Source organism: Cuculus canorus, chromosome 25, assembly GCF_017976375.1.
Source record: "Cuculus canorus isolate bCucCan1 chromosome 25, bCucCan1.pri, whole genome shotgun sequence".
Classification (NCBI taxonomy): Eukaryota; Metazoa; Chordata; class Aves; order Cuculiformes; family Cuculidae; genus Cuculus; species Cuculus canorus.
In genome coordinates this window covers 4776593-4799751 of record NC_071425.1, presented here as the reverse complement: position 1 = coordinate 4799751, position 23159 = coordinate 4776593, and the positions used below count along the sequence as shown (strand labels likewise).

Here is a 23159-nt window from a genome sequence, read left to right as displayed (position 1 = left end):
TTATATAGTCCCCAACCCTGGAAGGAAGCCTCAGCCCTTGTTGAGGGGCCAAATTATCCCCATGGGATCACCCCATGGGCCCATGCTGAGGTGGTTGGTGGTGTCCAGTTGCTTTGCAGCACCCAAAGAGTCAAGAGGCTTCCCTCTGTACCCCCCAAAAAAGCTCTCCCCTCTGTGGCAGGTGTCTGGTGTGTCCCTCTGGGGTGGTGGCCCTGACGAGAGGTGAGAATCAGCCAACCCAGGGCCTAAGCTCAGCCTGGGTGCAGCTCCTGGGGCTGAGCCCAGGCCCTGCGGGAAAGGGATTTAGTTAACTAAAAAGACCAAAAAAGGATCTAGCAAGCCCACCAACACGGGTCTGATTCTCATTTCGAAGGAACTTTTTGTTACTGATTCGTCATTCAGCCTAATTCCTCTAAGTCCAAAACATTTGGTGTGACGTGATGGGATTTCCTTCAGAGCCAGAAGAAATACTCCATTTCTCCAAAAGAAAAAAAAAAAAAAAAAGAAAGAAAAAGAAAAGAGGTTATCCTGAGAAAAGAGTTGCTTGGGCAGGAGGCAGCAGGCGATGGACCTCAGCTGCCCCCCACGTCAGGGCTCTCCCCGCTGTGTGGTGTCACCAAGGGGTGCTCACTCGTGATGCCGGCATGGGGAGGGGATGCACATGGTCCGGTTGAGCTGCATCCCTCTGCACCGAGCTAGGAGGGGTCCATGACCCCACAAGGATGCAGCTGCCTCCCACTCATCTCATGCATCCCAGCCTTCCTCCTCCTTTTTCTTTTTTTTTTTCCACTTTTCCCTTGATTCTCCTCCATCTCCGTCCCTCCCTGCTGTCCCAGCCCCTTCCCCTTCCCTCCTGATGAGACGAGGCGCCAAAAGGACTTTGCACCCCAAGGCAGCGCTTGCTCCCCGCTCCTTCCCTCAAGCCTGGGAGCCGCCCAAAGGGGAGCGAAATGCTCCGGTCTTCTCTGCAAGGGGAGGCAGGCTTGGTGGGCAGGGTTTGCGCGAAGGCTGCTGGCTTATAAGCAGCGAGCAGCGAAGGCAAAGCTGTCTCAGAAGGCACCAAACGGGGCCCCCCTGCTCCGTGCACCTCTCCTGCCGCGATGCTCCCGGCACTGGGGCTGCTGCTGGGGCTGAGCCTGGTGGGTGCCCTTCTGCCTAACCATGAACCCCCCAACCATGAAAGCAACGAGGAAGGAGCCGTCCTCTTTGCCATGGACCACAACACAACGGCAGAGGAAGTCTTCTTTGAGAGCGTCTCGGCCAGCTGGAATTACTACACCAACCTGACAGATGAAAACGCGGCTCTGCAGGTGAGTGGTGAGATGGGGGGGGTCCCCAGCACCAGGGGCTTGGAGGGCTGGGGCTCGGTGGGGATGCTTGGCATGGTCTCCTTCCTCCTTACTGGCTCTTTTCTTGGCACCCCAGGATGGGAAACCAGCGCTGGGACTTGCAGCTCGGGAACAGCAGGGTTTTGCCCAAAATTGGCCCTTGGAGAAGCTCTAGCCCAGAGTGACAGCCCTGGTCCCGAAGCAGAGTCCAGGTTGTTTTTAGAGGTGGTTCCCTCCTCCCAGCACCTTCCACTTTCATTCTGCCCACACACGCACCCGTTCCCTGACCAGGGTCAGGTGTCAGCTGTCCCTGCCCGGTGCCACCACATCCCAGCGCTGTGACACGAGCCCCACTGTCCCCCAGAGCTGAGGGCGGACGATATTGGGTTTGGGGCACACACCAAGAGCCACAAAGTGAGCACAAGTAGTCGAGTGGCATCAGGATCAAGGCTGCCACCCCTCACCCCTGTGTCCTCCAAAGCTGTCTTTGGGAAAACACTCCAGGCTCTGGGAATTAGACATTAGCCCTGGTGGGGAGCGATGCCGTGTGCGTGTTTGCCCGGGGGTTTGCATGCATTTGGGCTGGATATCGTGGGGCAGGGAGGTCAAGTAGTGAGGTCTCGGTTGGGTGAGCTGCAGCATAGCCCCTGCCTGGCACGGGGTGGGAAATCGCAGTGCCAGGGCGGGTTGCAAAGGTTTCTCCAGCGCTTGCTGTGCCTGAGGAGCTGTGGGATGCCCCGACATGGCCACAGCACGGCGTGCAGCTCAAAAACATACCTGTCACCCACATAGCTGGTGGGAAGATGTAACTTTTACATGTGTTCGGGGACCCCAGCATTACCTCCGTGCCCCGAGGGCTACCATACAGCCCTGAGCCCCTCTGGATCCCACGGGGACAGACGGCACAGCGTGCCCCGCAGCAGGAAGGAAACACATCTTCCTGCATGGTGGAAAGTTTGCTGCCAGGTCCATCCTCTGCCAACTTGGCAGAACACCCGAGAGCACCCAAGTGCCCCTTCAGCCTTTTTCTCGGAGAGCTGACGTGATGTCTGGGCAAGGACCCAGCATCTGCTGCAGATGTTGTAGTGGAGCTGGGAACCTTAGGGCAGAGCAGGAGCATCCTGGAGGCCAAGGTTAGCGCCAGGGAAGCACCTTGCATGGGTTTTTCTCCAGTGGCATTTCCAGGCCAGCCCTCACCCTTCCCTTTGTTAATAAATGCCTGAGGTTCACAGCCGGGTGCTCCCTGCCATGTCAAGGCTCCCAAGCCAGCCCAGTAAGAGCAGGGGATCCAACCAACGGGGCAGAGAGAAGGTGTGTGGTGGGATGAGGAGGCACTGACTGCTAAAAGATGAACAGCTGGCCAGCGCTGCCTCAAAGGCTGAATTTAGGGGATCTGGGGAACCCAAGGGCCAGGCTAAGCCCACACACGTCCTGGTTCCTTCAAGATTTGCTGCAAAAGGTGACCCTGGAATAAAGTGACACAAAGGGGCGGCAGCCCCCAGTCACACAGGTATGGACAGAGGGATGCTGGAAGAACAGAGAGGTCGCTCAGCCATGAGAGAGGGAGATGTGTCATCTGCAATCTGGGACTCTGGTCAAGAGGCTGGCAAAGGTGTTTGGGGTTTGAGGGCTGCTCATGGGTACACTCTGAGCCACATCCGGTGCTTCTGAACCTTCACTGTGCAACCAGGATCAGGGAGGGACCGGGGTGGGAGGTTTTGGTAGGGAGACATGGGGGCTGTGCATGTCCAGGGGTCTCTGAGCCCTCCAAAGGGGCAACCCACCAAGAGAGCTCTCAGCTGCAGGGGCAACAGGCCAGGGCTGGTGGGGATGGTGATGGCAAGGGGGCTCTCCAGGCAACACCACCTTCCTTGGCTCGCTCCACCAGGGCTGTCAGGAGAGTTTAGGATACCATTTGCCTGATCAAACACAGGCGCCTGCTCAAGGAGAAAACAAAACACAGCTGGATTCTGCTTCCTACAGCTCCCCAAGCTCTGCAGCGGGATGTGGGAGGCAGTGAAGATACCCCCTATCAGTGGGGGGTCTTGCTCCAGTGCAGAGTGTCCATGGGGCTGGCCCACTCCCACATCTCAGAGGGTCAGGGCTGGTTGGTACCCAGGGTGATGCTGTGGGTGCTGGGGTGTCCAAGGAAGGCAGTGGATGCTGCTAGTGGGCAGCCAGGGGCACCTGACACTTCTGGCATCCTCACCCCCGCGTTCTCCAGCCACCTGGGTGCCTGACCCGGGCAGCCTCCAGCCCAGCCACATCGTAACTCCCTTCCCTCCCTGCTGCCAGCTGAGGGAATGTGAAGATTAAAATCAAACAAACCAGGCTTCTTGGAGCCAGGCTAAAAATGCCACGAATAACAACTAATGAGCTCGATAAATCACGCCGGGATGGCGCACAGATATTGAACATGCGCTCTGCACCTCCTCACTCTGTCCTGAGCATCACCCAGGCCGGGACGCTGGAAAAATCAGTGTTTCCCAAAAAAACAGCTGACACCGGCTGAATTAATGCGACCTCCTGCAATATGCCCTGTCCCAAAATCATGGCCATCAGCCACAGCTCCAGCTGCCTAAATAACCCCCGTGGCGCGCACAGCTCCCTGCCGTCCCCCGGCCCTGGGAAGGGAGGTCGAGACTGGCAGGAGATGGGCAAAACTGAGAGAGCCAAAACGGGGCGCTCGGTGCAAATATGTCCCCCTGTGCAAGGTGAAACCCAGATGTGACGCTTACAGAACCTTGCAAGGATGGAGCTGCCTCCCACCCACCTGTCCATCCCAGCCTTTCTCCTCTTTTCTCATTTTTTTATGCCTTTCTCTCAATTCTCCTCCATCTCCTTCCCCCATCTGCTGTCCCAACCTCTTCCCCTTCCCTCCCAGTGTGACGAGACACCAGAGGGTCTTTGCACAAAGAGTCAGAGGAGAAATGTAGAGATCTAGCAGTAAGGCATAGGAAGGAGAAAAGTTAATGTGACAGCTTCGTAGTTTTCCTTCAGGCTTCTGCAAAGGTGAGAAACGGCAGGAATAGGAATAAAATTAAGCCACCCTCAGAGATCCTTCTGAACCCGGGGTCTGGCAGCTGCCAGAGCCAGCCCAGCAGCACCTGGACACCCTGCCCGTGTGGTGTGGTCACCTCCATCCCAGCATCCCCATCACGATGCCCCAGAGTCACCTCTGAAACATCTTTAAAGGCCACCTTGGCAACTGCTCACTGGGAGCGCCGCAGGCAAGCAGGGGCTGCAGACATTGCCACGTCGGCTGGAAGCTGATGTCTCTATCTATGAATGTCACAGGCTGGGGACAGCCCTGCCTGCCACCTCGTGTCTTGTCCCCTCTGGCTCCCCCAAGCCTTCATGGCTCTGAATTCAGTCCCCAAACCTGCGTGGTGGTATGTCCCAGGGCTGATCCTGAGTCCCCATGTCCCCTCTCACCGTGCAGGTGAAGGCATCGCTGGAGGAGCAAAACTTCACGGAGGCGTGGGGGAAGAAAGCCAAGGAGCTCTATGGCAGCATCTGGAGCAACTTCAGTGACCCACAGCTCAGAAAGATCATCGGCTCCATCCAGACCCTGGGACCCTCCAACTTGCCCCTGGAGGAGAGAGAAAAGGTAGGTGAGGTGCTGGCCAGGCCCTGGCATTGCTGGGGTGCTGAGAAACCCCTTAAGTGGATTTTTTTCAAGCCCCAAGACTCTACTGCTGGCCCATCACCCCTGCATTGCTTTTGGAGGGTCTTCCCTTCAGGGAAGACAGAGATTGGTGGAGGAGATGGGGTGCTGTCTACAGGGGATGTGGGGTGCCTGCTGGCCCTGTTCTCCAGCCCTAACCTCATCTCGGAGCTATCCCAGGGGAACCAGATATTTCCTGCTTACACAGAGCATCCTTGGGCGTCACCTGGAGACCAGCCAGGCTGTCCCCATGGCCGGGGGCCAGCTGGCTGGACCCCCCTCTCTCCCCAGTGCTCCTTGGGGATGAAGGTCACCAAAAAGGAGGGCTGCTGAAGCCACCGAGGTCTTCAGCCCTTCCTCTGAGCCAAGAAATGCTGGGTCTTGGTAACACAGTTCCACACTAGGGACATCAGAACATCCGGAGCCTTCCCCCTTACAGTCTTGAGCTTTCAGGGTCGTTTACTTAAACACAACGTGATTTAAGTGTCCAGGCATGAAAATATTGCCCAGGCTGAAGCTGGCATCTGCACAAGTGTCCCCTCCAGCCTGGCCCGTGGCTCCCTGACAGCTCTCCCCACCAAAACCCAGGCAAAGCCTGGTAATACAATCTTTTCCGGAGAAGCGTCGGCTCCGGTTCCTTCCAGGAAACCCGTCCCTACCCTCTCCCAGATAACAGACAGCATCAAGTCCCCTCCCTGCGCATCAGCCATGTCTCACCCATTCCCAAACAGCTCCATCCCACAGCCACCGCTGTCTCCTCTCTCCATCCCCTCCACTTGACCGGAGCAGAGAGATGGGAGCAGAGAGAGGGTCGGAGTAGAGGAATTTCCTTCCCTGGGAATGGGCTCCCCAGGCAGGTTCCAGGAAATCTCCTGTTGCTATTGTTTGCTGTTGTTGCATTTCACAGAAATAAATCCCCCTCCTCCTGCTTTTCTTATTATTTTTTTTTTAACCCGCTAAGATAAACAGGCCGCGCCACAGCCCCACTGACAAAGAGTTTTATAAATAGCCCCACTGCAGGACACCGTGAGCACTCGCGCCGAGTTTGAGGGGGGTTTGGTGAGCGGCTGTGCATGGGTTTTCTGTCTCAAAGAGCTTCCCCGCTTTCACCACATGACGGGTGCAAAAACTCTGGGTGATAACACACTTATCTCACCAAAAAACGCACTGTGTAAACACCAATCCTGCTCCACATCCCTCTGGATACACACACTGGGGAGCTGGGAAGTCTGTAAACCCCTCCTGCGGGGCCATTCTCATCCTCAACATCTTTTTTCCTTCCCCACAGTACAACACCCTCCTGAGCGACATGGACAAAATCTACTCCACGGCCAAGGTGTGCCTGGACAACGGCACCTGCTGGGAGCTGGAGCCAGGTATGGCCCTTGTCCTGCGCCCCCGCGGGGTGCTGAGCACCCCATGGCCATGGGTTTGCCCCATTCCCCACCAAGTTGGGGTTGGCAAGTCCCACTCATGTTCATCCGGGTTGTCCCAGGGTGAGGATGGGTGTTTGGGTCTGGCGCAATGGTGGTGGCACCTCTGCAGAGCTGCTGTGGGCTGTGAGCTTTGCTCCTGCTCCTGGCTCATGTCCTGCTTGTCCCCTTTGCCTCAGACATCTCGGACATCATGGCAACATCTCGCAGCTACAAGAAGCTGCTCTACGCTTGGGAGGGGTGGCACAACGCCGCAGGCAACCCGCTGCGTGCCAAGTATGAGCAGTTCGTCAGTCTGAGCAACGAGGCCTATAAGAAGGATGGTATGAGCAGGATGGGGGGACACGGGGCAGTCAGGGGTGGGAATCATGGCTGGGGCAATGGGGTAATCTGCTGCTGTCCTCATAGACTCATAGAATCACTAGGTTGGAAAAGACCTCTTAGATCATCCAGTCCAACCATCCCTATCGGCCACTAAACCATGTCCCTGAGCACCTCGCCTACCCGTCTTTTAAACCCCTCCAGGCATAGTGAGTCCACCCCCTCCCTGGGCAGCCTCTGCCAGCACCCCATGATCCTTGCTGTGAAATATTTTTTCCTAATATCCAGTCTGACCCTCCCCTGGTGCAGCTTGAGGCCATTCCCCCTTGTCCTGTCCTCTGTCACTTGGGAGAAGAGCCCAGCTCCCTCCTCTCCACAACCTCCTTTCGGGCAGTTCTAGAGAGCAATAAGGTCTCCACTTAACCTCCTCTTCCCAAGGGTAAACAACCCCAGGTCCCTCAGGCGCTCATCCTATGTGCAGCAGGCATCCCACTTCCTTTTGGTGCCAGCACTTTGGGGAAAGGGCAAAAATCCTACTGCTGTTCCCTGGTCCAAGGTCTTGGGGCTGGGTGGTGGGTAACCCCAAGGGCCAGAGCCAGGGGTCATCACTGCCTCCCTGGCAGGATTCGAGGACACGGGCAGCTACTGGCGCTCCTGGTATGACTCAGCCACCTTCGAGGATGACTTGGAAGCTCTCTACAAACAGCTGGAGCCACTCTACCTCAGCCTGCATGCCTTTGTCCGGAGGAAGCTGTACGACCGCTATGGCCCCAAATACATCAACCTGAAGGGTCCCATCCCTGCTCACCTCCTGGGTAAGAGGAAGGACACCCCTCCCCCAGCCTGTGCCCAAGGGAACTGGTGCGGCCAGACAGCACACAAAGGGCCATAGTGTGACAGGAATTCCCGGTTATCACCGAGTTTCTCTTCCTCCTGACCTATCACCAGCTTTGCTCTGGCTCTTTTTTCTTCTCAGGCAACATGTGGGCTCAGCAGTGGAACAACATCTATGATCTGATGGTCCCCTACCCTGAGAAGCCCAATCTCGATGTCACAAGCACCATGGTGCAGGAGGTGACTGGCTGAGGGACGCATTGGTGGCACTAGGGCAACAAAACCAGGGGATGTTGGTCAATGGACCCCATGGGAATGGTTTCTCGTGCCTGCCTAGCGGCCAGCAGAAAGCCATGTCTGGGACAAAGAAATGACCCCACACTCTTGGTGGCTATGATCAAAGATGCAGCAGGTGGGGAAAGAGGAAGGACAGTGCAGTGAGACCAGTGACAGCCCCAGGGTTGGAGGCTGCTTCCACACATACAGCTCCAAGCCCTCCTGGGGCACCAGCCCTGCTCCCCTTTCCTGTCCATGTTGGGCATCAGTGCCACTGTTCAGAGGTTCTTAGGAATGCTCACTCCATTTCTGGGGCCTGGGCTCCCCATCAAGGTAAGGGGGTAGGACTACGGTCCCTTGGAGGGACCCATCTCCTCCCCACAGTGCTGGGAGAGCATCAGTGGTGATGTCCAGGGCATGGGCAGCCCCTTCCTCAGCCATAACCTACTGCCTACTGTCTACCAGGGCTGGAATGCCACCCGCATGTTCCGGGTCTCAGAAGAGTTCTTCACGTCCTTGGGGCTGCTGGAGATGCCCCTTGAGTTTTGGAAGCATTCCATGCTGGAGAAGCCAACTGATGGACGGGAGGTGGTGTGTCACGCCTCAGCCTGGGACTTCTACAATCGCAAGGACTTCAGGTGCATAAGGGCATGCAGGGGACACAGGGGTACAGGGGAAGACCCTGCTCCATCCTTCTTGGTGGTCACAGTCCTGGGTGTACCCAGCCCAGGACACAGCCCAATCTCTCACCTTCTGGGGTAAGGTCTTGAGGCACCACACTGCCCTGCCTTCCCCTCCACCGGGCGTTTCCTCTCCCGCATGGGGTGCTGCCATCTTCTCAGTAACCATGGAGGGTCAATCTCATTGAAGGCGTGCATGACCTGTCAGGGTTCCTTACTCAGCTCAGGAAACACTCTGTTTTCACCTGGCAGGATCAAGCAGTGCACAACGGTGACCATGGAGCAGCTGTTCACAGTGCACCATGAGATGGGTCACGTCCAGTACTACCTGCAGTACAAGGACCAGCCTGTCACCTTCCGCAGTGGGGCCAACCCTGGCTTCCACGAGGCCATCGGTGATGTCATGTCCCTGTCTGTCTCCACCCCCAGCCACCTCCAGAAAATCGGGCTGCTCAGCAGTGCCACCGAGGATGAAGGTATGGCAACTGCCCTGGGAAACTGGGTGGCCTGGATCGTTCAGGCACTGCCCGTGGCAACAGCAAGGGTTTGGGACATGTCGGAGTGGGCTGCAGTCTGCCAGACCAGCCCAGAGCAGCAAAGACCCTATGGCTGAATGTGTATCTTTCAGCCATGTTTGGCTCCATGCACAAACCCCTCTTGTCTCCATGGGTCCATGTAGGACCCTTCACAACTCCATCCTCTTCCCTCCAAGGGCAGAAGGAATGTTCTCTAGACCTTGCCTGTGCCTTTTTCTTTCCTCCATCAGAGCCCCCAACAGCATCTTTGTGATTGGCTTTGACCTTTCCTGCATTCTCCTCTCCCTTGGCAAGAAACGTCCACCCCAGGAGCTCCGAGTGTAGCTCTGCGGAGGTGGCATTGAGTGCTTACATGCACAGCCACAAAGACAGTCAGCAGGTGATGTGTCTGCCTGCCAGCCAGTGCAGCAAAAGAGGACTTGTTACCGCAGGGCACTGCCCAGCTTGGCAAGAGTCTCTTCCCCCACCCAACATCTCTCAGCCGACACGTCAAAGCAGACGGCAGTGGAAGAAACCAAGCATTTGTAGACTCCTGCCAGAGGCGGCTGCTTTGTGGAGGAGGGACAGTCCTGGTATCCTCCTGCCTTGTCATTAAATGCATTTCATGATGGGAAAGCCATCACAGAAGCCAAGAGCATTGAGCCAATGCCGCGCAAACACCACTGAGCAGATGGTCCCTCCCTCAAGGCATCGCTACCTGACTTAGCGGCCATTGGCAGCTGTGCCACCACAGTGATGGCAGCCAACAACCCCTCAGGGCAGGGCTGCCACCCCCTCTCTGACCCCACAGTTTCAGCTGAGCCTCCAGCAGGTTGTTTTCCAACCTTCCTTCCCCAGATTTCCTTGTGGAGCAGGAGAAAGCAGGTGTCACTGTTGCCTGTGCTCCCAATGACATGGTGGTGACTGTCCCAGAGTTCAGACCAGCTCTTGCTCCAAACCGTAAGAACCTTTGCAGTGGTGTGATAGCCATGCAAACCAAAGCCCCTTCACCCTGAGTCCACCAGGGTGAACGTGTGAAGAGGGAAACACTAGAGTTACACTCACCAGAGAGCTTCTCACTCCGAGAGCCAGGCTGAAGCCAAGGGGACACCGCATTTATCACTCTCATAGTCCCCACTCAGGTAGAAAGGCACATGTTCCCCCAAGCAGGAGCAGCGTCTAAAGGAACCTCCTTCACTAGGGATTAGAGTCATATATTGAAATGCTCTCCCGTTTCTCATCACGATCTGCTCACAAAATGTCTAGTGACCACAATGCTGCCCAGCCAGACTCTTTCCCAACCTGGTTCAGGCTCTGTTTCATGCAGAAAGCAACATCAACTATCTGCTGAAGATGGCCTTGGAGAAGATCGCCTTCCTACCCTTCGGCTACCTCATCGACCAATGGCGCTGGAACGTGTTCAGTGGCCGCACGCCCACGAACCGTTACAACTACGACTGGTGGTATCTGAGGTAGAGGACAGTCACTGGGGGGTGGATGGGGGTGTGGAAGCTGAGGGTGTGCAAGGAAGGGAAAAAGGAAAGAAGAAAGGGAGGCAAAAATAGCTGTGGAGATGGCTGGAGAACGGTGGATTGCTTGGTGGAAGGAAGGAAGGAAGGAAGGAAGGAAGGAAGGAAGGAAGGAAGGAAGGAAGGAAGGAAGAAAGGAAGGAAGGAAGGAAGGAAGGAAGGAAATATGTGGAAGCACATTCTAATTGTGTAGGTTTCTTGAACCTTCTCTGCCTTGGTTCATCTGCCTTGCTCTTCCAGCTCATGCTCTTGTTCTTTGTTGTCTGCAGAACCAAATACCAGGGTATCTGTGCTCCGGTTTCAAGGAATGAAAGCAACTTTGACCCTGGAGCAAAGTACCACATCCCTGGGAACACCCCTTACATCAGGTAGAGGAGGAGCTGGTGAGGGGATGGAGGCTCAGGGAGGAGGGAAAGTGGGGCCTCAGCTCTGTGGGGAGGGACTGGGGCGCATTTCTCCTGTTCAAAACACAGAGATCATCCAATGCTTAGGACCACAAAAGGTGGGGAGCTAATGTGTGACTGAATGCCTTCCCCCATGCTCTGAGACTTATCTGCTCCCCTTTGACCCCAGTGCTCACCTTCATGGACTTCCTTGACAGGTACTTTGTGAGCTTCATCCTCCAGTTCCAGTTTCACAAGGCGCTGTGCCAGGCGGCCGGCCACAGCGGTCCCCTGCACACCTGTGACATCTACATGTCCAAAGAGGCTGGAGACAAACTCAGGTGGGGACAGATATAGAGATGGCCGGAGAATTACCTTTGCAGATGGATGGATGGATGGATGGATGGATGGATAGATGGATGGATAGATGGAAATAAATGGAAGCACTGGGGTGGGGTGAGTGGTCCTCACCAAAGTACTGCTACTGTCCCTGTCGTGAGCTCCTACCCAGGCCAGAGGTCGCCAAAATGTATTTGGTTTCTTGCGTGTTGGGACATGCATGAGTGCTCATTGAGGAGACCTCAGATCCCATGCACAGGAAAGGTGGAGGCTTCAGAGGCAATTCCCAGGTCCATGATCAGGAATAGCATCTCCAACACTTGTGATGCTGAGATATTGTCGTCGCTTTTCTCTGGTTCATCCGCTGGCCTCATGTTGGCTCTTGCTGTCTCACTCCTCTGCAGGGAAGTGTTGAAAGCTGGGTCTTCCAAGTCATGGCAGGAAATCCTGTTCAACCTCACTGGCACGGATAAGATGGATGCTGGACCCCTCCTGGAGTACTTCAGCCCTGTCTTCACGTGGCTTCAGGAGCAGAACAATAAAACCAATGAGGTGCTGGGCTGGCCTGAGTTTGACTGGCGTCCTCCTATCCCTGAAGGCTATCCTGAAGGCATTGGTAAGGCTGCAGCTCCATCCTGGCTTTGGAGAGGGGCAGGAAGTGGTCTCCCGAGGGGCATCACTAAGCCCCCAGGAAGGGCAGTGCTGAGGGAGGTCTCTACTGTTGGTTCGGGAGGTCTCCATGCCAACCTCTTGCGTACCATTGTCTGAAGCTGTGTCCCTGCTGCTGTAGTATTGCTATCAGTCACGGTGTGACAGATCATCTGTTTTCAGCTGCATCTTTTCTGTCCAAGTGGGAGGGTCTAGGGCCTAGAGTATGTCCTGCTATCCCACCACCTTTTCAATGGGACACCCGCAACTGGACTCCACTGCCCAAATTTCTTGGCTCAACCCGCTTCCAAGATGTAGCATCCTTCCATGGACCTGCAGTCTTGGGAAAATCTCAGCCATGGCTTCTCACAGGGTGGTGCTCTTGCAAAGAGAAGGACTCTCCTGACTCCCCTTCTCTTCCCCCATTTATGTCCTCCTCTAGATAAAATAGCAGATGAAGCACAAGCTAAAGAGTTCTTATCCGAGTACAACAGTACGGCCGAGGCAGTGTGGAACGCCTACACCGAGGCATCCTGGGCCTACAACACCAACATCACTGACCACAACAAGCAGATCATGGTATGGGAATGACCCTGGGGTTGTGCAGGGAGAGGCAACAGCCAAGGCAGGCAGCTGGTACCCAGGACGCTTTTCAGAGGAGCTCTGAAAACCAGGGCAGCCTCTGCCTTTAGCCAAGGGGCAATGTTCTCACCAAGGAGGTGTGTTTTCCATGAAAACCCTCATCGTCCCATGAGATACCCACTATGACAGCCATATGAAGGCTGTCAGTCATGGCACACCAGAGGGTGTTTCTAGTGATGACCTGTGTCTCTGTCACCTCCTTGAAGTAACCTCTTTTCTGTGCCCTCCTGCTCTTGCAGCTGGATAAGAACTTGGCCATGTCCAAGCACACCCTTGACTACGGCATGAGGGCCAGGCAGTTCGACTACTCCGACTTCCAGGATGAAAGTGTCAAACGCATCCTCAAGAAGCTGAGCGTCATTGAGAGAGCAGCCCTGCCTGAGGATGAGCTGATGGAGGTGAGCTGAAAGGGGATAGCGCAGGGACGGGGTGTCCCTTGCCCCTGCCCTGTATGGAGACAAAGGCTTCTTCTAACATTTAGGAAATGCCACTGGGCAGCCAACCCCTGCCTTTGAGTAAGCGGATAGTTTAGTATGTTCCACGCAAACCCAAGATCCTTCTCTCCAGGGTTTCCCACCCGAATGTTGCCTCTTGCAGGCCTGGTTGCTTTGGTGGCAAGGGCACGTTGTTTGCTGGCCGAGTCCCTCCTGACTTGACCTCACTTTGTCTCCATTTGGGGTCACACTTGGCCTTGGAAGGGACCAGAGGAAAACACCTGGGAACATCTCAAAGGGCTGTGACATTCCCCAAGGGCAGGACAAGGATAATCAGCTCATGTTTTCTGATTTTCTTTGCAGTACAACACCCTCCTCTCAGACATGGAGACCACATACAGCGTAGCCAAGGTCTGCAGAGAGAACCAGATCTGTCACCCCTTGGAGCCTGGTAAGATCTGTCAGGGTGTCCAGCAAGTCATCTGCAACAGGGTTCAAAAGAAGGGATATTTTAATAGGGGCATGGAGAAAGGTCATGAAGGGACCTTCCCACCTTCTTTGTGATGGTCCCTGAGCAATACATAGGCTCTAGCACCACTGCATCTGTCCAGCCCATCCAACAGCCTCAATTTGGCTTCATTGCTCTCTCTGCAGACCTCACAGATATCATGGCCAGCTCACGGGATTATGATGAGCTCCTCTTTGCCTGGAAGGGCTGGCGGGATGCTTCTGGGAAGAATATCAAGAACAACTACAAGCGATACGTGGAACTGAGCAACAAGGCAGCTGTCCTCAACGGTCAGTGCCCCACTCCGTAGTCTTTACATCCTGTAAGCAGAGGATTGGGCTCATTGTTTAGCTCAAGGCCAAAATTTTGAGGATGTGGAGGCCCCACAAAATCCTATGAGATCCACGGTCTCATAGATATGGAGGAACTTGGGATGTCTGAGCAGCAAGAAAGACTCTTGCCCAAGAAGGACAGCGTCTAACAGCTTCTACTCTCCCTATCCCAGGATACACAGACAACGGGGCCTACTGGAGATCCCTGTATGAGACACCCACCTTTGAGGAAGATCTGGAGAGGCTGTACCAGCAGCTGCAGCCCCTGTACCTCAACCTGCATGCCTACGTACGCCGAGCCCTATATAAAAAGTATGGTGCAGAGCACATAAACCTGAAGGGTCCCATCCCTGCTCATCTGCTAGGTAAGGACATTGCTAGGCCCTTGAGCTGGACTATATCTCCCACCAAGTATAGTTTGTTCCATGTCATTCCAAGAGTTGAGGCTGGTCTCTACTCAGAACTGGCCAAAGGGCCAAGGACCCCATGAGAAGGGTCTGCAGAAGCCAGACAGGCCAAGGGAAGGGCAACACACAGCACGACTTGATCTCTCCTGTACGGACAGGCTCGTGCTTGCATCACCCTTGTGCAGGCAGGACAGGGACCAGGCAGGAGGATACACTCTACACAAGAGTCAAGAGTAAACTGGTTGCCTTTGCTTTTCTCTTCCTATCTCCTTCCTGCCATGCATTGTCCTCCTGTGTTTCCCAGGCAACATGTGGGCCCAGTCATGGTCCAACATTTTCGACCTGGTGATACCTTTTCCGGATGCCACCAAGGTGGATGCTACCCCAGCTATGAAACAACAGGTCAGTGCTTTTCCAGGCTGCTCCAGGGAAGATCCTTGGGACTCAGCACCCTTTGGCCGTTGCCATCGCCCATGTTGCCAAACCCTCTAGTGCTGTCAAAAGCCTCTGTGTATTTTCTCCACATCTGGATATGCCAAAGGCTGGATCCAGCTCTAGTTGCCCCCAAAAGACCTCCCCAGCCCAGAAGAGCAAGATTGTCCCTGGTCTCCCATCCTTCCCAGCCCCTGGCACCCCTAGCAACCCCCACTGCCCCTCACCAGATCCTCTGTCTGCTCTCCCCCTAGGGCTGGACACCCAAGAGGATGTTTGAAGAGTCGAACAATTTCTTTACCTCTCTGGGCCTCACCCCAATGCCACAGGAGTTCTGGGACAAGTCCATGATTGAGAAGCCAGCAGATGGGCGAGAGGTGGTTTGTCACGCCTCAGCCTGGGACTTCTACAACCGCAAGGACTTCAGGTGCCCACGGGGAGGAAGTGGTGGCCTCGGCGGGTGTGGTCCTTGGGCAGGCGGCACTGTCTTGGCAGGATAAGAGCACGCAGCCTGATGCCACCACAGTGTCTCCTATCCTAGGGCTGTGGTAGCCCCATTCTGGTATTCCATCGGTACCCGAGATGCAGGCATTGCAGACAGGAGCCCCCACAATGGATGGAGGGCAATCAATGCTTTCCCTGCCCTCCCACGGAGAACAAAAAAGCTGATGAACAAAGACAGGGACAGCAGGGACAGCAGGAGGCACAGGAGAAAAGAGAGACCAACCCTCTCCCAAGTAGACCAATGGAGTAGGACCAGCCCAGCCCGGCATCAGATGTGGGGTGGAAAGGGCACGTGGAAAGGGTGAAATAGCTAAAGAAGCTGTGGTTGTTCCTTGAGATTTTCACCAAAGAACCTCTCTCCCTTCTGCCCCCACCCCACATGTCCTGGTCCAGGATCAAACAGTGCACCGTGGTGAACATGGACGACCTAATCACTGTGCACCATGAGATGGGCCATGTCCAGTACTTCCTGCAGTACATGGACCAGCCCATCTCGTTCCGCGACGGAGCCAACCCTGGCTTCCACGAGGCTGTTGGGGATGTCATGGCCTTGTCTGTCTCCACCCCCAAACACCTGCATAGCATCAAACTGCTTGACCAAGTCACAGAGAACAAAGGTGAGCTGGCCAGGGAGCACCACACGGCAACGATGGGGAGGCTGCTGGGGACAGCTGGAAAGGCAAAGGGTCAGGATGGGCTGGGCAGGGTGGAAGGGGTCAGGAACACACACAGTGGTTTTGCATGTGTGGATAGAACAGGACCTGGTGGGGACACCCTACTCTTGGGCCAAATGACCCATAAAGGGTGGAGAGGTGGGTGCAGCACTGCCTTGCTCACACCTTCACAACCTGGGCAGAAAGTGACATTAACTACCTGATGAGCATCGCCCTGGACAAAATCGCCTTCCTGCCCTTCGGATACCTCATGGACCAGTGGCGCTGGAAGGTGTTTGATGGGCGGATCAAGGAGGATGAGTACAACCAGCAATGGTGGAATCTCAGGTGTGCTTGAATTCAGACCCTTCTTTGGTACAAGGGCCTTGGCCATCATCCTGATGGGTGGTTTCTCCCCGTGATCCAGTTGGCTGCAGTGGGACAGAGTGGGATACATAACCCCTCACCCTGTTCTCACACCCTGCCGTGTCCCCTCCCAGTTTACCCCATCTTCTCCTTGCCATGGTGGGCTAACTCTCCCTCTCTGGCCCAGGCTGAAGTACCAGGGCTTGTGCCCACCAGCACCAAGGTCTGAAGATGACTTTGACCCCGGGGCAAAGTTTCACATCCCTGCCAATGTTCCCTACATAAGGTGAGTAAGCAGGACTGGGACAAGAGGGACACCACTTGGACACGGAAGCAGGATCCGCAGTTCAGATGCCAGTGATGGCAGTTTGTTTCATGGCTGGTGGGGCACTTGGTGGTACCATCCTGGGGGTACTGGGAAGCTTCAAGGACTCTGACAGAGCTTCAGAGGAGAAAGCTGGATTTAGGGGTGTTTCTCCCTGTCTGGGGAGGATAGGTTCATTTATCCAGGCAGCCATAAAACTCTTGTTAAAGAAAAAAAGTCATCAGCATCTCAAACTGAATTGGTGCAGGTGGAGCTCCAGAGCTAGTGATGCTCCTCTAGGCTGGGGAGATTCAACCAGGGGATGAGGGGGACCACAAATTCCCCTGCACAGTCATTAGTAGGGCACATTTCCAAGTTCTCATGCTTTTCCATCCCCCCTAGGTACTTTGTCAGCTTTGTGATCCAGTTCCAGTTCCACAAGGCGCTCTGCGATGTAGCAAAGCACACGGGTCCCCTGCACACGTGTGACATCTACGGGTCCAAAGAAGCTGGGGAGATCTTGGGGTAAGTGTGTGGGCAGGGCAGAACCAAGAAATTTATGCCCCCACATTACTTAAAGACAGTCCAGCAAGACAGGAAACAACACAAGCCCTGGTTGTCCATCTCCTCCCCGCCCCGTCATGGGATGCTCTGGTCCCTGGCGTGGAGATAGGGAGGACCTCTGGCAGGGGCACCTTGGGCTGAGTGCTGGGGCTGTGATTGCAAGAGCAGCCACTAGATGGTAGCTGGGACCCTGGCAGGTGGAAGGCTCCCTCCCTCTTCCTTCTCCCCCACAGCCCCCTGTTCCTTGGGGAAAACAACCCCCTTGCTTCAAGAAAAGCACCTGCAAAATTAACCCGGTCACCCAGGCACTGCTCTGCATCGGGCTGGATTCACTGGAGGGTTTTAATCCGTGTGAATCCCAGCCTTCCTCTGAGTAAAACCTCCTTCCCTGTGCTCTGGGTGGGCAGCCCTGGGGTGCTGGGGGCACAGACTGTACCCAGGGTTGCAGATACCAAGATCCCCCAAGCCTTGGGGAGAAGAGAAATGCTGGTGGCCAAAAGGGCAACAGGGAACCCACCGGATCCGATTTCTCCTGCCGCAGGAATGCCCTGAAGATGGGTTTCAGCAAGCCGTGGCCCGAAGCCATGGAGCTCATCACAGGGCAACCCAACATGTCAGCTGATGCCTTGTTGAATTACTTTGAGCCTCTCATGACATGGCTGGTGGAGGAGAATAAGAAGAACGGGGAGGTCCTGGGCTGGCCCGAGTACAGCTGGACTCCTTACATAGGTAAGCACATCGGGTCCATGATGGGGCAGAACTCAGCCCTCATCAGGGCCAGGCTGGGGCACGTGGGAGACAGAGTGAGCTATCTTGGTGCTCCTTGGCCACGCCAAAAAACACAGAGTGGATGCTTCTCCCTGATTTCCTATGGAACCAAGTCTAAAGGGGACAGGGCATCCAAGAGACGAGCACAGAGAGATACTGACTCAACACACGCCATCCTGGAGCCACTGGTGCTAACCATGTCCCACGTTTTTCTGTTTTCCAGCCACTTCAGACCAAGCAGACTCCAGTCAAGCCAATTTCCTGGGCATGTCCTTGGACAACAGTCAAGCCACAGCAGGCGGCTGGATCCTCCTTGCCCTGGCACTCATTTTCCTGATCACCACCATCTTCTTTGGTGTCAAGTTCTTCTCAGTCAGGAGAAAGGCCTTCATATCCAACTCAGAAATGGAACTGAAATGAGGCAGCCATCAGCCGGGGAGCACGGACTGGGTGCAAGCATGGGTGTTTGGGCAGGCTGGCAGCAATGCCATGGGCACATTTGCCAATGAAGCCATGGGTTCCCACAGCCCAGGACTCCTCTCTCCAATCAGGTCAGACATTTTTTACCCACTATGCAAGAGCCAAAGCAGAAAAGAGCTATTTATTTGTCGACGTCTGCATCAGGAGAAGAGAAATTCAGGCACCGGCAGGCATGGAGCTGTCACGGTCTGCCCCTGCGCCCAGGGCTGGGAGCGAGTCCAGCCTGGGCATCCACCAGCCATCTCTGACCTGTGGGACTTCAAGTGACAGAGGGCATTTTGGGGAGGGACAGAGCACGTTCCCCCCTCCTGGTTTGCCCACTGCTGGGCTCTTCACTTGCATGGATGAAAAATAAACCCATGTCTTGTCACCCCTCAGAGAAGCAGCTCAGCTCCTTCTTGTAGGCTCAGATCTAAACGGGACAAGGCTCTCCAGCAGCAGAGCTGCCACCCCAAGAGAGGGCTCCGAGGAGATCTTATAGCGGCTTTCCCATACCTGAAAGGAGCCTACTAGGAAGCTGGAGAGGGACTATTCATTGTAGTGACAGGACGAGGGGGAACGGGTGTAAATTGGAGAGGGGCACCTTTAGGCTTGATATAAGGAAGAATTTCTTCACCATGAGAGTGGTGAAGCACTGGCCCAGGTTGCCCAGGGAAGCTGTGGCTGCCCCATCCCTGGAACAGTTCAAAGCCAGATTGGATAGGGTGTTGGGCAGCCTGAGCCAGTGGGAGGTGTCCCTGCCCATGGTGGGGTGTTGGAATGGGATGATCTTTAAGATCCCTTCCAACCCAAACTATTCTATGATTTTATGCCACTACAAACCCCTGGGGACCAGCCTGGCTTTGGGACAACACATCTAACAGCACCCAGCCTTCCTCATCCCCATCGCAAAAACTCCGCATCCCCATCCTGCCTTAAACCCTGGCTCTCATCGCAGCTGACAGCTCGTGGGTTCACCATGGAGCATGTGCTTAAGGAAAGGGTTGAATCAGGGCCAGATATCCCCAAAGTCCACGCCTGAACTGTACGAGGGTTCGGGGGTCACCAAACCCGAGCTGGGACAGGGCTGGAGCTCACAGCTGCTGTGGTTCCAGCACAAGAATGACATGCATTTACATAAGAGCTTGGGGGGGGCTCGAGGTCAGCGATCACCTCCCGCTCTCCAGCTCCTGATTATCTTGGGATCAGCCGTACTTGAGGCTTCCCCCTGGCCCCGTCTTTCTTCTGCTTCTGTAAATAAAACTTCATATTTGTTCTGCAGTGATTAGGTGCAAAACTAATCCCAGGCTGGGGATTATTACAGCCCTAAAGAGCTGCGATCTGCTGCGGCTCACAGCAGCTGGGGAAATGAGGAGATCTGGGATGATCTCCCCCTTCCCCCTCCATCTGATGGCCTCTGCCCTTGGTTATGTCCCACATGGGGAAACTGAGGCCAGGGACGGGCTCACTGCAACCGGGAGAGGAGCAGAAGGCAGATGTCCACCCACTCATGCTTGGCTTTTTGTTTGCTTTCAATCCTCCTCCGAACACTGCACTCCCACGGGGAGGTAAAACTCCCAACTGCTCATGTTTCTGCCGTGATACTCAGCCCCGGGGAGCAGCCACCCCAGACGCCTGCGTTCACCCCATGTTTGTATCCAGATGCATCTGCTTTCTATCCCGGCACACCGGGCACCCTCCTCTCCCCCCTTCCCAGCACACAATGCTCACAGAGCAGAGACCTGGCACGGCGAGAGCTGGGTTTGAAGCCAAATGTATTTTCAGCCTGGGAAAGGAGACTGGTGCAGGTGTGCTCCATCCAGCTCAGCTCCTCACTGGTAATTTTGAGCCTTCAGACTCCTTTCTGCCCCATTAGTGGAGGAAAAGACATCTCCAAGATCATCAAGATCCTACAAGTTTCATAAAACTTGCTTTCTGGAGAAATAAAGAGCCACTGAACGCTCTCATGACTGAAACGTAAGCTCAGACCCAATTAGACATCAGAGAATCCACACAGGAGCTGATTCCATCCTGGAAAGTGGGAAGGACACTGGACAGAGCTACAAGACTGGGTGATGAGTGCGCTGAGCTGTGGCCTCGTGGTCAGTGATAGACAACACAAGCCCTCATTCCACCCAGATCTGGACACCAGGTTACCTTCAAGACAGGTCCAAGGTTCCACCCAGGAGATGGGGGTGGGTACCAGGTTGTGCCCAGCCCAGCTCAAAGACCCCCCTGGAGCTTAAATGGAACTGCTGGGCCATGGGTGAAGGTGAAGCTTTTCAGGCTTGCTTTTCTGCCAAGCTAGCAGCAATGTTTTACAAGATACTTTTAAACCGAGGATGATTTCCCTTCCCCATTGCGAGAACATCTGGAGAGATTTTGCTGCCTTCTGGCTCCTGCATCATGCTTTCTGCCAAAATTAGGAGGCTTAGCAAAATTACTCCCTAAGGAGGTAAAAAAAAAAAATTATATATATTTTTTTTTTAAAAAAAAGGGATAAAGCAGGAAAAAAAGAGATTCCCCCTCAATTCATGTAACTCCTTGACAGGGAAGCAGGAGGTGCTCCACACTTGTGGTGTTGCCCTGCACCTCTCTGCCTGTGCATAAGGCTCCTGGTGAGGAGATTTGTTTTAAAAATCACACGAATTCAAAGCAAGAAGCAGCGTAGGTTCTCTCCACCGGCTTGGGCAACGCTTTGGTTTCAGAGAAACCCATTTTCCATGGTGTTGGTGGGGGCCCAGCCAAGCCAGGTCTATTCTTAGCCGTCGGGTGGCCGGGCAGGAGCAGGCAGGGTGCACGGGGCCGCGTTCCTCACATTCCCCTTCCCCGAGGACAAGGAGAGCCTGGAAATACGCAGCCACAGCTTGGCAGCAGCCAGGGGCCATCAGCAAGAGCCACCCTGGGTGGGGGAGATGGGAAGCGGCAGAGTGGGGGGATGCCGGGGGACAAAGGAAAGTGGCCCAGGGATGGGGTGAGCCATGGTAGGGAGCGGGGAGTCCGCAGCACTGCCAGCTCCATGGCCATCGCTTCAGCCCCAGCGAGCCTTGGCACCACCATCCTTCCCTTCCTCCTGCTTGAGCAGAGCTGAGGCAGGTAAAGGTGGATTTAGGGGTGAAGGGCAAGTGGGGAGATCCCAAAGCCCCTCCTCAAGCGAGTTCAGACTACTCCCATCCCCATGGCTTAGGCAGAGCTCCCTGTTAAATGGGACAGAGGACACAGCCCAAAGACCTCCAGCCTCCCACCGTCCCCTCCATCAAGCATGGAGGAGGGACAGTGCCCCCCACACTGCGCACCCATCTCCATCCCACCCTCTCCAGGGGATGCACGCCGGGGTGCGAGCTGGGCTGACCACCTCCCCAGTCCCCTTCCTCGAGCAGCAAGACCCCAAAGCAGGCTTTGCTCATGTCCCCACACTAGCGGGCTCCACCCCTCGGGGCTCCCCTTTGAGCTGACACCACCCCCACCGAGGCCATGCAGGCTGCAGGGAGAGAACTGCAGCAGCAGCAGCTCAGTCCTGAGTGGTGGAGGAGCTTGTGATTGAGCTCTGGGTGTTCAGGTCCTCTCGCTCCACGCCTGGGTGGGTGCCAGCCAAACAGACCCGCTGCAGCCTCTGCCAGGATCTTTCTGCCCTTCCCTAGCCTTTCCTGCTGAGTTATTGCAGATGCCTGCTCACCTCTTCCATCCTCTTGGCCCCATGGGGTGAGTCACAGCCTGCGCTGTGCCTCAGTTTCCCCACTGTGCAGTGAGGACGGGCAGGATGCTGATGCGGCTGCCACGAACAGAACGCGCCACATCCCAGAGCCAAGTCTCTGTGCCTTTTCCTGCCACATTTGACTGGGGGAAGTGGCTCTTGTCGAGAAACAAAGTCCGTGACTTGCTTTAATGTCACCGAGTCCTTCCCAGGTTTGCAGCCTCCCATCGAGCCTCCCCTGGGACGGTGTGGCAGAAAGCCCAGGCTGATGAGGGTTAATTTGGGCTGCACAATTAACCATTGTTTGGTTTGGGTGGGTGTTTCTTTATATATATATATATATATATATACTTATCAAACAGTGCAGGGATGAAAGACTGGAAAAAAAAATACGTCAGGATTTGGAGTGATGGGGTGGAGGAGGGAGCCAGGACAAGGAGCATCCTCCCTCCATCCCATGATGCATCCCTGGAGCATCTTCCAACAGTGAAGGGCAAAGCAGAGGCATGAACTGTGCCAGGCAGGCAGGATACCCGAGCCTGTCTGGGGACAGCCCTGGTGGCTGGCAGCAGCTTTGGGGACGGTGAGAGCCCCTTCTCTCCCCGCTGGCTGTGTTTGCAGTGTGGCTCTAATTACAGAAATGTGGAGAAATGCCATCTCTCGCTTGGCAAACATTTCTCCCGGCAAGCGCCACCCGGTAGCGGCTGTGTTGAGATTCAGCTGGGTCCCCGTTCCCTCCATCCCACACCTCCCACTCCAACTCTACCCCTCATATCCCAGGTGTGTCCCCCAGGTGGGTGATGATTCCCTGCACAGATAGAATTCCCTGCGCTCTCAGGTGGCTCCTTACGCATTTGTGCTGGAGGAGGGAGGGGGAGGACACCCTTGGGAAGCACCCAGGTCTCATTTGCCCTCGAAATCGGGTGGTTTCCCACTGATTCCCCGGGTGTGGGAAGGTTGGAAAGAGGGGGAAAGGAACAAAACCTCAAAAGCACTCAAAGAGGAGGAGGAAAGGAAAGAACTGAGTGAGGGAGGAGGAGAGAGGGCAGGGAGAGAGAGGATTACTGCTTGGTTGAATTAGAGGGAGCCCTTCAGCTGCCCTGAACAGCAGGAGAATTTGCCCAGAGACCCCAATTCTT

The 23159-nt window shown here is 55.2% G+C and overlaps 1 protein-coding gene across 1 annotated transcript; it reads left to right on the top strand.

The window, feature by feature from the left end:
* Positions 1–934: 934 nt before the first annotated feature.
* Positions 935–21678, top strand: ACE (angiotensin I converting enzyme). Its single transcript, XM_054088613.1, has 25 exons — positions 935–1310; positions 4771–4938; positions 6284–6371; positions 6608–6751; positions 7373–7564; positions 7726–7823; positions 8325–8497; positions 8792–9015; positions 10382–10526; positions 10853–10951; positions 11185–11307; positions 11710–11921; positions 12396–12532; positions 12835–12993; positions 13393–13480; positions 13684–13827; positions 14043–14234; positions 14581–14678; positions 14963–15135; positions 15606–15829; positions 16069–16213; positions 16419–16517; positions 16938–17060; positions 17641–17828; positions 18091–21678. Exons 1-25 carry the CDS (start codon positions 1101–1103, stop codon positions 18285–18287), a joined length of 3843 nt encoding a protein of 1280 aa, XP_053944588.1. The 5' UTR covers positions 935–1100; the 3' UTR covers positions 18288–21678.
* The last annotated feature ends 1481 nt before the right edge of the window (positions 21679–23159 follow it).

Excerpts from the sequence above, each read along its gene's own strand:
- ACE (XM_054088613.1), top strand. The coding sequence starts at position 1,101 with ATGCTCCCGGCACTGGGGCTGCTGCTGGGGCTGAGCCTGGTGGGTGCC. Across the intron at positions 6,372-6,607 it reads CTGCTGGGAGCTGGAGCCAG|ACATCTCGGACATCATGGCA; the intron begins GTATGGCCCTTG and ends CCTTTGCCTCAG. Across the intron at positions 9,016-10,381 it reads CAGTGCCACCGAGGATGAAG|AAAGCAACATCAACTATCTG; the intron begins GTATGGCAACTG and ends TGTTTCATGCAG.